Raw genomic sequence first — 13,113 nt, forward strand, 5'->3', positions numbered from 1 at the left:
TCTTAATGCTCTTATTTGCTATATGATTCACCCCTTGCCATTTTTATGTTTTTTTGGGATCTATATAAGAGTTATGCTGCCATTTAGCTAGGCTATTGAGCATGCTGTTGCTAGCCACAATAGCCAGTAGGTATAGAGGTGGGTTTTCAGGCATTATATATTATTATACTTCATATGTATAGGTGTTAATATGTACAAACACTGGATATGGACAAGGTGTTCTTTGCTGTTTTTAAATATGTTTTAAATTGTTTGGTGTGCCATAAAAACCTCTTTTTTCTATATATGATTTATTGTTACTTATGTATTCATGTATGTGGTGCGCATAATTGGAGTGGTGCTGTTCTTTTATTTGTAGCGTGGAGCCAGAAGACCGCAGTGTCTGATTGCTCCTACTCCGGTGCTTAAAAGGAACTCCTTAATATTCAATGTTTTTATTCCTTCTGGCATAACAGGTGTTAATCGGCCATGTTGGAAATGCCTGTGTTCACAGCTGTGCTCGGTTAGCCACTCCTTTTCCCTTTTTAATCTGGGCTCTGACACTAATCCTTGTCAGAGATAGCTTTATTGCTGCATGGCTAATGGAGGGAGAGGAGTTGGTAGGAGGAGAGTGGAAGGAGTTATTAGTGACTGTTGTTTGGTTTGTATGTGTGGTAATTCCTTATCCTTCTCTGCTTTGGTTTATTCCCCTACCTTCACACCACGGTGCTCTGTTATATGTGAGTGAATATTTTGTATGCCTCGTGTTTTCTGTTAACCCTTGTTTGTGTTGTCTTTTTGTTGGCTTGCTGTACTAAGGCGCATATTAGTGCCCTGTCTTCCCTGGGTGGGGGAAGAGAACAGAGGGAAGGCTAACTCAGGAGATGAGGCAAGGACGGAGGCCCCGGCATCTTCACCTTCAGAAGTATCCAGGATAGTAAAGCGTGCTAGGGTGCCCTCTAGTGTTAGGGGCAGAGAAGGAGCCCCTGGTCCCAGGTCAACCGACAGCTGAGTCGTGGCACTCTGATGATGGAACCGCCACTTCTTTGGAAGAAAACTCTGATGGAGGAATCGCCATCGTTTTAAAAAAAAAAAAAACTCTGAAGGGGCCACAATGCTCAGCCTTTTTACTATCAGATGTATTGGAAGTCCAAGGAATCACTCCCTCACCCATCATTAAATGATGGCACATCCCAACAAAATCTATAGTGGCTGCGAGATTCTATTTGTATTGCATTGATTTGCCACAAATCAAATTTATGGTAAAAAAAAATATTTATTTTGCTACGAGTTGTCTCCAGAGCAAAATAAATGGAGAAGTTAAAAAATAAAAAAAAACACATTACACTTCCCTCGCACCTCACCTGTCCCGGCGCCATAGCTCCCACTCCCACCCAGTCCTCTGCTTGCTCACTCTTGGTGTTCTCTTCTATTTTCAATCTTCTGCGCCTTTAGTGTTCACTAGATCTCAAGCCACATCGTGAGACGCCAAAAATGTGAAGCTGGAAGAAAAGACCGAAACCGGAGGGAGCGAGCCAGCAGAAAACTTGGTGGAGAGATGCGAAGCCAGGAGAGATGAGGGAGGCAAGTTTCATGGGGTTTTTTTGTGTTTTTTTAACCTGCTCCCAGCTCTTAAAACAAATCAAGCAAAATTACCGTCATCTTGCTTGATTTGAGTAAATCAAATTGCAAAAAAATTGTACATCAGGTAAATCTGATTTATTTTTTTAATAAAATAAAAGAGTAACAAACTGCTCATGAGAGCACACTTGCTTGATGGACTCTCAGATAAGTCATTCTGCAGCCAACAAAATGCAGGAAACAAAAAGCTTGTAAAAGCAAAACTGTGCAAACTTTTTAATAAAATTAAGTTTTTAGCCCAAAATATATGCAGTTCAGTAAAAGAAAAACATATGACAATTATCCATATTCTTTAAAGAGTGTAGCAAAGTCTGGTAGCACTGGGTTAAATCCTAGCACTGCAGGCTTTGATTGCTGGATGTTGAGCAGAGTCCAGTGTGCTGCTGGTGAGTGACCAGTCAAAATGTGAGCCGTAGCTGGGAGAGAGACAAACAAGGATTTCTCTCTGAATGGAGACTGCATTGAGCTATAGCTGGGAGAGAGACCAGCTGAGTCTCTCTCTGAATGGAGACTGCATAGGTCAGCTAGGAAAGCAGTCTATGTGTTGGAGCTACCAAGATCCAGAGATTTCCTCTGCAGTGATGCTACAAGTGAAAAGTAGGATTATAAATTACAGTTTATGCCATCCATAAAAATGAGTAACCATGTGACGCATGACTAGACCAGGTGTACCAGAGCTATAGTCATTCTGCAGATATGGAGTTAAGGTCTCTCTATGTCTATATTCTTATTGATGTAATCCTTTTTATTTTCATGATATTTTATTTTTGGATAAAGGACCAGTTCTTGAAGGGCTCATTACCGTTCCGGGTAACATCTGCTGCATCTGTCTCTGCATGATGCTCGTTTTCTCCATCATTTGCTGGGTTAATAACGCTTGCTGGGTGTTGTAGCCATTTGGACTTGAACAAGAAGTGGAGCTTGAGCTGCTGCCAAGACTTGTGGCGTTACACTGCTGGTCCTGAAAAAAAAATAGAAACAACAACTTTCATAACTAAATCGTGCTAAACAAAGGGAAACACAAATATTACAACAGGAATGAAACAGTCAAGTATCCAAAGGATGTTCAAGAAATACTGCCAGAGGTATGAGGTGTGGTGGCAAAGAAGTGGGATTCCGGGAAACTAATATTTATCAACTATCCACTGAGTAGGCGTTAAAAAGGTAAATTGTCGAGGATCTATCTGATATCACACTACTAATTGCTAGAGAAGGGGAGCCTGGTCCTCCCAGCTACACAAGTGTGCAAGGAGTAGTGGTTGCACATGCTCGCCGACTGTGAGAGTGGCTGAAATTGCCAAACGCAAGGTGAATCGGTCAGACTACTACTGATCTACCATTTATCACCTATCCAGTGGATAATAGTTTGCAGCACGCTTACCTAACACACATAGTAATAGCATATTAAACTGACGAAGATGTCCAGCCCCCAATCCTGGAGACTAGGTGGCCATAAAGGCTCAGGATCCATAGCTGTGTAGAATGCTTTGTTAGCCGCTAAAGTTTACCATTAACTATATAGAGTGACTATCATCTGCACCCACTTCTCCTGAAGACAAGGACTTCATGTGGGTATTTTCACTGGATTAAGGTTTGTGGGGCCTTCTCATTTTCACAAATTTAATGCAAACTAAGATGCCCAGCCCTCATTCCTGGAGGCTAATTGGCCAAAATTATTTTGGAGAGAGAGAAGAGGGAGGGATAGAAAGAGGGAGAGGGAAGAGAGCGAGAGGAAGGGAGAGAAAGAGGGAGAGTGAAGGAAAGAGACAGAGAGATAGGGAGAGAAAGGGAGAGAGAGAGGGAGAGCGAGGGAATGAGAGAGGGAGCGGAAGGGAGAGAGGGGGGAGAGAGAGGAAGGGGGAGAGAAAATGAGAGAGGGAAAGGGAGAGAAAGAGAGAGTGAAGGAGAGAGATAGAGAAAGATAGAGGGAGAGAAAGAGAAGAGAGAGGGAGAGCGAGTGAGTGAGGGAGAGAAAGGGAGAGAGAGGAGGGGAGAGAGAGAGGAAGGAGGGGGAGAGAGAGGATGAGAGAGGGAGAGAGAGGGGGAGAAAGGGAGAGAAAGAGGGAGAGAAAGGAGAGAGAGGAAGAGAGGATGAGAGAGGGAGAGAGAGGGGGAGAAAGGGAGAGAAAGAGGGAGAGAAAGAGGGAGAGAAAGGAGAGAGAGGAAGGAGGGGGAGAGAGGATGAGAGAGGGAGAGAGAGGGGGAGAAAGGGAGAGAAAGAGGGAGAGAAAGGAGAGAGAGGAAGGAGGGGGAGAGAGGATGAGAGAGGGAGAGAGAGGGGGAGAAAGGGAGAGAAAGAGGGAGAGAAAGGAGAGAGAGGAAGGAGGGGGAGAGAGGATGAGAGAGAGAGGGAGAGAGAGGGAGAAAAGCGAGAGAGAGGGAGTGCGAGGGAGAGTGAGAAGGGGATAGGGAAGGAGAGAGTGCGAGGGATGCTAACATGTAGTTAGTCCTGCAAATAAAGCTCATTTGATTTTAAATGAATTGGGAGAGAGGGAGAGCATGAGAGTGAGAGAGGGAGAGTGAGGGAGAGAGGGAGGGAGAGAGCGCGAGGGTTGGTGTTTCTTCCATTTTCTAACAATTTTTGATAAATGTTTATGGCCAGATTTCTCCGTTCACATATTTATGGCATAATTGCATAAGAATTTGATAGGAAAGGTTCCCAATCCCTTATTGTACATGGACATCTGGCCATAAACGCGTGGCGAAATCAGGGCAAATATTATATAGAGGGAAGCTGCAGCAGCATGGGTTTTGTTGTATTATTATATGGGATTTGAGTTCTGCACACTTACAAGTAGACTTCTAGCTGAACCTTACCGCTGATTAGAAGATGAAGATGCCATTTTTCCTCTTAGAAAGTTTTGTCTGTTAATATGTCATACTAGTTTATATAACAGCAATAATAATAATAATTACGCATTAAATCAATGCATTAATTAGCAGTTAAATCATAAGATGCAGACATGGAGATTGACTGCTCTAGGATTCATCATTACGTGAACTTTACAGGAGCTCTGACTGATTCATGACCTCTTCGTCTACAAATTAGGTGGCTGGCTGTGGAAAATGATGCCATGTGTAATATTTCCCAACGCGGTGCGTTCATAAGCACCGTGAACTACATTGGTCCTGATATATCATGGAATTTTCCTGTCCCATGCAGTTCCAGAGCAAGTCATTTATTCTTCAATCTCTCCATGGACTGAAAGACTTATTGTAAAGGTAGAAATATGTGTCATTTCCAAAATTGATAAAAAGAGTAACAGTCGTGTTAATTTTTAGTTAATAAAACAATGAAATAAGCAACTTTGTAATATATCATGTCAGAGGAATCTGCTTCTTTCTTCTCCTGGACTGATCTTTCGCTCTCAACTCAAGAGTACAATCTGTATTCAGTGCAGACAGATATTGCCATTACTGGGATAGGAGATGACATTTGGTGCTTTTTAAATTCTATGGAGGATGGAGGAGCTAAAGGAACACACAGACATTCTTCAGAAAGTTCTACTAAAACAACAGTTACACTTCTCCATAGAACTTTTTGAGCATCAACCGTCATCTCAGTAGTGGAGAAATCTGTTTTCACTAAAAGGAAAAGTTTACTCGTGAATTGAGAATTGTAAGAATGAAAGATCAGTTTCTTATTTGTACATAGAGTATTATTTATGAAAAAAAAAAACAACACCTATGTAATTGTCAAAAGTTTCCAGTTTTTGATCATATTTTATTCCCGCTGCTTCCCTGAGTATGAAATTTATTGATTTTTTTTCCTTAATTTTCTTATTCAACATTTTTATTGTTTTATAATACACAACAAAAACAAACATATAAACAGGTTCATACGAACACACCATATGGCATAGTAACTACTGAAAAAGAGGATTGTTTAGTTACAACAAAACAAACAACTCCACACGGTATCAACAGTAGTTTGCAAAAGACAATTGACAACCTGTTAAAAGGAACCTATCAGCCGGATTGTGCACAGTAACCTACAGTGTCAGGTCGGCGCCGTTATCTACTATATAATTGTCTAAGGGTCACTTCCGTCTCTCTGTCTGTCCTTCTGTCTGTCTGTTTGTCACAGATATTCATTGGTAGCGGCCTCTGTCTGTCATCGAAATCCAAGTCGCTGATTGGTCGTGGCAAAACACCCACAACCATTGCCACGACCAATCAGCGAAGGGCACAGTCCGCCGGCAAAATGGCTGGTCCTTCCTCCCCGCAGTCACTGCCCGCTCCATACTCCCTTCCAGTCAGCCCTCACACAGGGTTAAAGCCAGCGTTACCGGACCACGGTGTAACGCACTCCATTAACGCAGCTATTAACCCTGTGTGACCAACTTTTTACTATTGATGCTGCGTATGCAGCATCAATAGTAAAAAGATCTAATGTTACAAATAATAATTAAAAAAAAACATTATTCTCACCGTCTGACGTCGCGCCCTGTCCTCGGCAGTGCAAGCGGCAGGTTCTGGTGCTAAGGATGCTATGCGAGAAGGACCTGCCATGATGTCACGGTCATGTGACCGCGACATCATCACAGGTGCTGCGCTCATACCAACCCCGGGACCGGAAGCTGCCGCGTGCACCGCACACAGGCGCCAGGACTACAAGGGGCCCTCGGAAGGTGAGTATATGTTTATTTTTTATTTTAAGTCTTTTTTAACCTGTTACATACGTGGCTGGGCAATATACTACGTGGCTGGGCAATATACTACGTCACTGGGCAATATACTACGTAGCTGGGCAATATACTACGTAGCTGGGCAATATAGTACGTGACTGGGCAATATACTACGTAGCTGGGCAATATACTACGTGACTGGGCAATATACTACGTGACTGGGCAATATACTACGTGGGCTGTACAATATACTACGTGTCTGGGCAATATACTACGTGGCTGGGCAATATACTACGTAGCTGGGCTATATAGTACGTGGCTGGGCATTATACTACGTAGCTGGGCAATATAGCACGTGACTGGGCAATATACTACGTAGCTGGGCAATATACTACGTGACTGGGCAATATACTACGTGGCTGGGCAATATACTACGTGGGCTGTACAATATACTACGTGTCTGGGCAATATACTACGTGGCTGGGCAATATACTACGTAGCTGGGCTATATAGTACGTGGCTGGGCATTATACTAAGTAGCTGGGCAATATAGCACGTGACTGGGCAATATACTACGTGGGCTGTGCAATGTACTATGTGGACATGCATATTCTAGAATACCCGATGCGTTAGAATCAGGCCACCATCTAGTACTGAATAAAATGATACCTTGGCTGATGAAATCCGTCTTGTGGTTGTTCGTTAATCTTTATTTTCAGTTTGTAGTTAATGAGATTCTCGTGCCCCGGGGCGGGGTTGGTGTATGTGGTGCTCTGATTAGATATTCATAATGCAGACATCTGATAGGTTACTGATCCCTCACTGACCTGCCCCCTAGTTTGCATGATGAATACCTATAATTCTGAAGAAAAAAGTAAAAAATGCTTCTGCAGGCAAGTGCCGGCCGTGGCACCTGCTCTGCAGCATAATTGCATGTTTAGTGTGGCAATAATACATTTTCTTGATGTTATCCAGCTAGGGAGAAAAAAAACTATTTGAAATCAGTGCCTGCCGTGCCTGCGCAGTAGCAGCCTTTGGTGTCGATAGTTGTGATCAGAGCTGGTGGGTGGCACCATCTTGGAGGAGGAATTTTATTTTCTTCTCCAGTAAGATGGTGCTAATCATGGCCAGCTCTTCCCACTTGCCCTGCAGTGGTGGCAAGTGGGGTTCATATTTGTGGGGTTGATGTCACCTTTGTATTGTCTGGCGACATCAAGCCCACGGATTAGTAATGGAAAGGCTTCTAGAAGACACCGATCCATTACTAATCCTATAGTTATATGTAAATAAAGACACAGCCAGAATAAAGTCTTTTATTAGAAAGAAAACAAAACACAGTTTTTCTTTTTTATTTAAAAATAACAAACAGCTATACTTACCAAACACCTAATTCCACCGAAGCCCTTGTCCTCCTGTGATTAAAAAAAACAAAAAACCCAAAAACAAACAACAATATATCATACCAGTCGGTCGTTCTGACCCACGCCGTAATCCATGTCTGGGACGGTGCCAAGATGCAACCATCCAGGCTAAGAACTACTAATGAATGAGCTGCTGCGAGCGCATCATTGACCAGCGGTAACATCATCGAGGTTACTGCAGGACAGCGGGGCTGCGTTCCCAGCAGGGCTGAACTGCGGTGACCTCAGCACCGTGGGAAAAAGTCAGTGATGATTTCACCGCAGTTCAAGCTCAGTGTCCTCACAGCAGATCACCGTGACAATTTTTCACAGTGATCTGCTGTCAAGACAAACAAAAACATGTTTTTCTAACTATCCAGAGCAGTATTGCTATTCATATTTCATATATTCCATGTCTACATGCTTTAGCACGCCAGAGTGCAACTTCTTTTGTATATTGTATATGGAGGTGGCTGCCCCCAGTATGCACCTGTTCACACTAGCTTGGAAGTGCCAGTCAGTTTTTTGTTATTTGCATGTTAGCTCTCTGACCTAGCACTCCGCCCTTCAGCATGTGGTGGTTTTAATTACAGCAGGATCCTACCTCCCCATACAATACAAGTTTTAAAGAGAGGTATCCACATTCACCCAGGAATTCAGACTTCAGCCTAAGAGAGGTATTCACACTAGACACATGGGTCCCAGCAGTTTGAGACCACCTTGTCATTGGTTGCTGGGCATGCATGAATTGGCCAAATTATGTGCTAAGCGTCTCAATTTTTTCATGTTATCCAGAGCAGTAGTGCTACTCATATTTCATATATTCCATGTCTACATGCTTTAGCACAACAGAGCTTAACTTCTTTTGTATATTGTATGTGGACGTGACAGGTTCTAGTATGCACCTGTTCACACTAGCTTGGAAGTTCCAGTCAGCTATTTGTTATGTGTGGGCATGTCTGTACTGTATGTTGCCATGTACAGTACAGACCAAAAGTTTGGACACAGCTTCTCATTTAAAGATTTTTCTGTATTTTCATGACTATAAAAATTGTACATTCACACTGAAGGCATCAAAACTATGAATTAACACATGTGGAATTATATACTTAACAAAATAGTGTGAAACAACTGAAAATATGTCTTATATTCTAGGTTCTTCAAAGTAGCCACCTTTTGCTTTGATGACTGCTTTGCACACTCTTGGCATTCTCTTGATGAGCTTCAAGAGGTAATCACCGTGAATGGTTTTCACTTCACAGGTGTGCCCTGTCAGGTTTAATAAGTGGGATTTCTTGTCTTATAAATGGGGTTGGGACCATCAGTTGTGTTGTGCAGAAGTCTGGTGGATACACAGCTGATAGTCCTACTGAATAGACTGTTAGAATTTGTATTATGGCAAGAAAAAAGCAGCTAAGTAAAGAAAAACGAGTGTCCATCATTACTTTAAAAAATGAAGGTCAGTCAGTCCGTCCGAAAAATTGGGAAAACTTTGAAAGTGTCCCCAAGTGCAGTGGCAAAAACCATCAAGCGCTACAAAAGAAACTGGCTCACATGAGGACTGCCCCAGGAAAGGAAGACCAAGAGTCACCTCTGCTTCTGAGGATAAGTTTATTCGAGTCACCAGCCTCAGAAATCGCAGGTTAACAGCAGCTCAGATTAGAGACCAGGTCAATGCCACACAGAGTTCTAGTAGCAGACACATCTCTACAACAACTGAACTGTTAAGAGGAGACTTTGTGCACCTTCATGGTAAAATAGCTGCTAGGAAACCACTGCTAAGGACAGGCAACAAGCAGAAGAGACTTGTTTGGGCTAAAGAACACAAGGAATGGACATTAGACCAGTGGAAATCTGTGCTTTGGTCTGATGAGTCCAAATTTGAGATCTTTGGTTCCAACCACCGTGTCTTTGTGCGATGCAGAAAAGGTGAACGGATGGACTCTACATGCCTGGTTCCCACCGTGAAGCATGGAGGAGGAGGTGTGATAGTGTGGGGGTGCTTTGCTGGTGACACTGTTGGGGATTTATTCAAAATTGAAGGCATACTGAACCAGCATGGCTACCACAGCATCTTGCAGCGGCATGCTATACCATCCGGTTTGCGTTTAGTTGGACCATCATTTATTTTCAACAGGACAATGGCCCCAAACACACCTCCAGGCTGTGTAAGGGCTATTTTACCAATAAGGAGAGTGATGGGGTGCTACGCCAGATGACCTGTCCTCCACAGTCACCAGACCTAAACCCAATCGAGATGGTTTGGGGTGAGCTGGACCGCAGAGTGAAGACAAAAGGGCCAACAAGTGCTAAGCATCTCTGGGAACTCTTTCAAGATTGTTGGAAGACCATTCCCGGTGACTACCTCTTGAAGCTCATCAAGAGAATGCCAAGAGTGTGCAAAGCAGTCATCAAAGCAAAAGGTGGCTACTTTGAAGAACCTAGAATATAAGGCATATTTTCAGTTGTTTCACACTTTTTTGTTAAGTATATAATTCCACATGTGTTAATTCATAGTTTTGATGCCTTCAGTGTGAATGTACAATTTTCATAGTCATGAAAATACAGAAAAATCTTTAAATGAGAAGGTGTGTCCAAACTTTTGGTCTGTACTGTATGTGTGCATGTCTGTTTACTGTATGTGTGCATGTCTGTGTACTGTATGTGTGCATGTCTGAGTACTGTATGTGTGCATGTCTGTGTATTGTATGTGTGCATGTCTTAGTACTGTATGTGTGCATGTCCGTGTACTGTATGTGTGCATGTCCGTATACTGTATGTGTGCATGTCTGTACTGTATGTGTGCATGTCTGTGTACTGTATGTGTGCATGTCTTAGTACTGTATGTGTGCATGTCCGTGTACTGTATGTGTGCATGTCCGTATACTGTATGTGTGCATGTCTGTGTACTGTATGTGTGCATGTCTGTATACTGTAAGTGTGCATGTCTGTGTACTGTATATGGATATGTCTGTATACTGTATGTGTGCATGTCTGTGTACTGTATGTGTGCATGTCTGAGTACTGTATGTGTGCATGTCTGTGTACTGTATGTGTGCATGTCTGTATACTGTATGTGCGCATGTCTGTGTACTGTATGTGTGCATGTCTGTATACTGTATGTGCGCATGTCTGTGTACTGTATGTGTGCATGTCTGTGTACTGTACATGGATATGTCTGTGTACTGTATATGGATATGTCTGTACTGTATATGGATATGTCTGCACTGTATATGGATATGTCTGTACTGTATATGGATATGTCTGTACTGTATATGGATATGTCTGTGTACTGTATGTGTGAATGTCTGCATACTTTATGTGGATAAGTCTGTGTATCTAGAATTGTATGAATCTTTGTAAGCTATATGTACAGTATGTATATTGTGGTGGTGTAACAACATTCCTATGTTTGGGGCACATTTAGTAACTCTATGAGCGCTCGATCACATCCGTGTTACGGTTTTCCATTTGTCTTACCACGTTTAGGAACAAACAAGTGAAATTAACCCTTAGTGCACCTTGACATAACTGTCACCATAGGGATGTGCTTGTATGCAGCAAGTTCCTGAGCTGAGTCTGCTCCATACCAGGCAGATGTCGGCTGTGATACGTAGCCGGCGTCTCCCTGTAACAGCAGTGATCAGAGCTCGCCTTGATTGCTGCTGTTTTAAGTACTTAAATGCCCTTGTCAATCAGTGCCAGCAGCATTTAGATGGCTGGTGACTGCATTCCCTAGCTCCCGTCAGCTCCCTGTTGATCCATTTAGATGGCTGGTGACTGCATTCCCTAGCTCCCGTCAGCTCCCTGTTGATCCATTTAGATGGCTGGTGACTGCATTCCCTAGCTCCCATCAGCTCCCTGTTGATCCATTTAGATGGCTGGTGACTGCATTCCCTAGCTCCCATCAGCTCCCTGTTGGCCCAGTTGACCCATTTAGATGGCTGGTGACTGCATTCCCTAGCTCCCATCAGCTAGCTTGTGAACCAGTTGACCCATTTAGATGGCTGGTGACTGCATTCCTTAGCTCCCGTCAGCTCCCTGTTGGCCCAGGTGACCCATTTAGACTGCTGGTGACTGCATTCCCTAGCTCCCGTCAGCTCCCTGTTGGCCCAGTTGACCCATTTAGATGGCTGGTGACTGCATTCCCTAACTCCCATCAGCTCCCTGTTGACCCATTTAGATGGCTGGTGACTGCATTCCCTAGCTCCCGTCAGCTCCCTGCTGGCCCAGTTGACCCATTTAGATGGCTGGTGACTGCATTCCCTAACTCCCATCAGCTCCCTGTTGACCCATTTAGATGGCTGGTGACTGCATTCCCTAGCTCCCGTCAGCTCCCTGTTGGCCCAGTTGACCCATTTAGATGGCTGGTGACTGCATTCCCTAGCTCCCTGTTATGAATAGGTAATTCAGAACCACAATGGACCTTGAAGTTCAGAGCACACAAGTGACCTGACAAAAACCACAAAACATAGGACGAGCTCTGAGACGTGGGAACTCTGCTGACCGCAATCCCTAAACCTATCAAACCACACTAGAGGTAGCCGTGGATTGCGCCTAACGCTCCCTATGCAACTCGGCACAGCCTGAGAAACTAGCTAGCCTGAAGATAGAAAAATAAGCCTACCTTGCCTCAGAGAAATTCCCCAAAGGAAAAGGCAGCCCCCCACACATAATGACTGTGAGTTAAGATGAAAATACAAACACAGAGATGAAATAGATTTAGCAAAGTGAGGCCCGACTTACTGAATAGACCGAGGATAGGAAAGATAGCTTTGCGGTCAACACAAAAACCTACAAACAACCACGCAGAGGGGCAAAAATACCCTCCGCACCGACTAACGGTACGGAGGTGCTCCCTCTGCGTCTCAGAGCTTCCAGCAAGCAAGCAAAACCAAAAAAGCAAGCTGGACAGAAAATATAGCAACAAAAGTAACACAAGCAGAACTTAGCTTATGCTGAGCAGACAGGCCACAGGAACGATCCAGGAGGAAGCAAGACCAATACTAGAACATTGACTGGAGGCCAGGATCAAAGCACTAGGTGGAGTTAAATAGAGCAGCACCTAACGACTTAACCCCATCACCTGAGGAAGGAAACTCAGAAGCCGCAGTACCACTCGTGATTCACAACGACAACAGTACCCCCCCCTTGAGGAGGGGTCACCGAACCCTCACCAGAGCCCCCAGGCCGACCAGGATGAGCCATATGAAAGGCACGAACAAGATCGGCAGCATGGACATCAGAGGCAAAGACCCAGGAATTATCTTCCTGACCATAACCCTTCCACTTAACCAGATACTGGAGTTTCCGTCTCGAAACACGAGAATCCAAAATCTTCTCCACTATATACTCCAAGTCCCCCTCCACCAAAACCGGGGCAGGAGGATCAACAGATGGAACCACAGGCGCCACGTATCTCCGCAACAATGACCTATGGAATACGTTATGGATGGAAAAAGAAT

At 43.8% G+C, this 13,113-nt stretch overlaps 1 protein-coding gene across 1 annotated transcript in view; it reads right to left on the bottom strand.

The window, feature by feature from the left end:
• Positions 1-13,113, bottom strand: part of MAML2 (mastermind like transcriptional coactivator 2) — a 235,022-nt gene that overhangs the window by 9,839 nt on the left and 212,070 nt on the right. The window contains exon 4 of the mRNA XM_069759182.1: positions 2,423-2,581. Within this exon, the coding sequence (XP_069615283.1) occupies positions 2,423-2,581 (159 nt within the window). The remainder of the gene's footprint in view (positions 1-2,422; positions 2,582-13,113) is intronic.

Source organism: Ranitomeya imitator, chromosome 3, assembly GCF_032444005.1.
Source record: "Ranitomeya imitator isolate aRanImi1 chromosome 3, aRanImi1.pri, whole genome shotgun sequence".
NCBI lineage: Eukaryota > Metazoa > Chordata > Amphibia > Anura > Dendrobatidae > Ranitomeya > Ranitomeya imitator.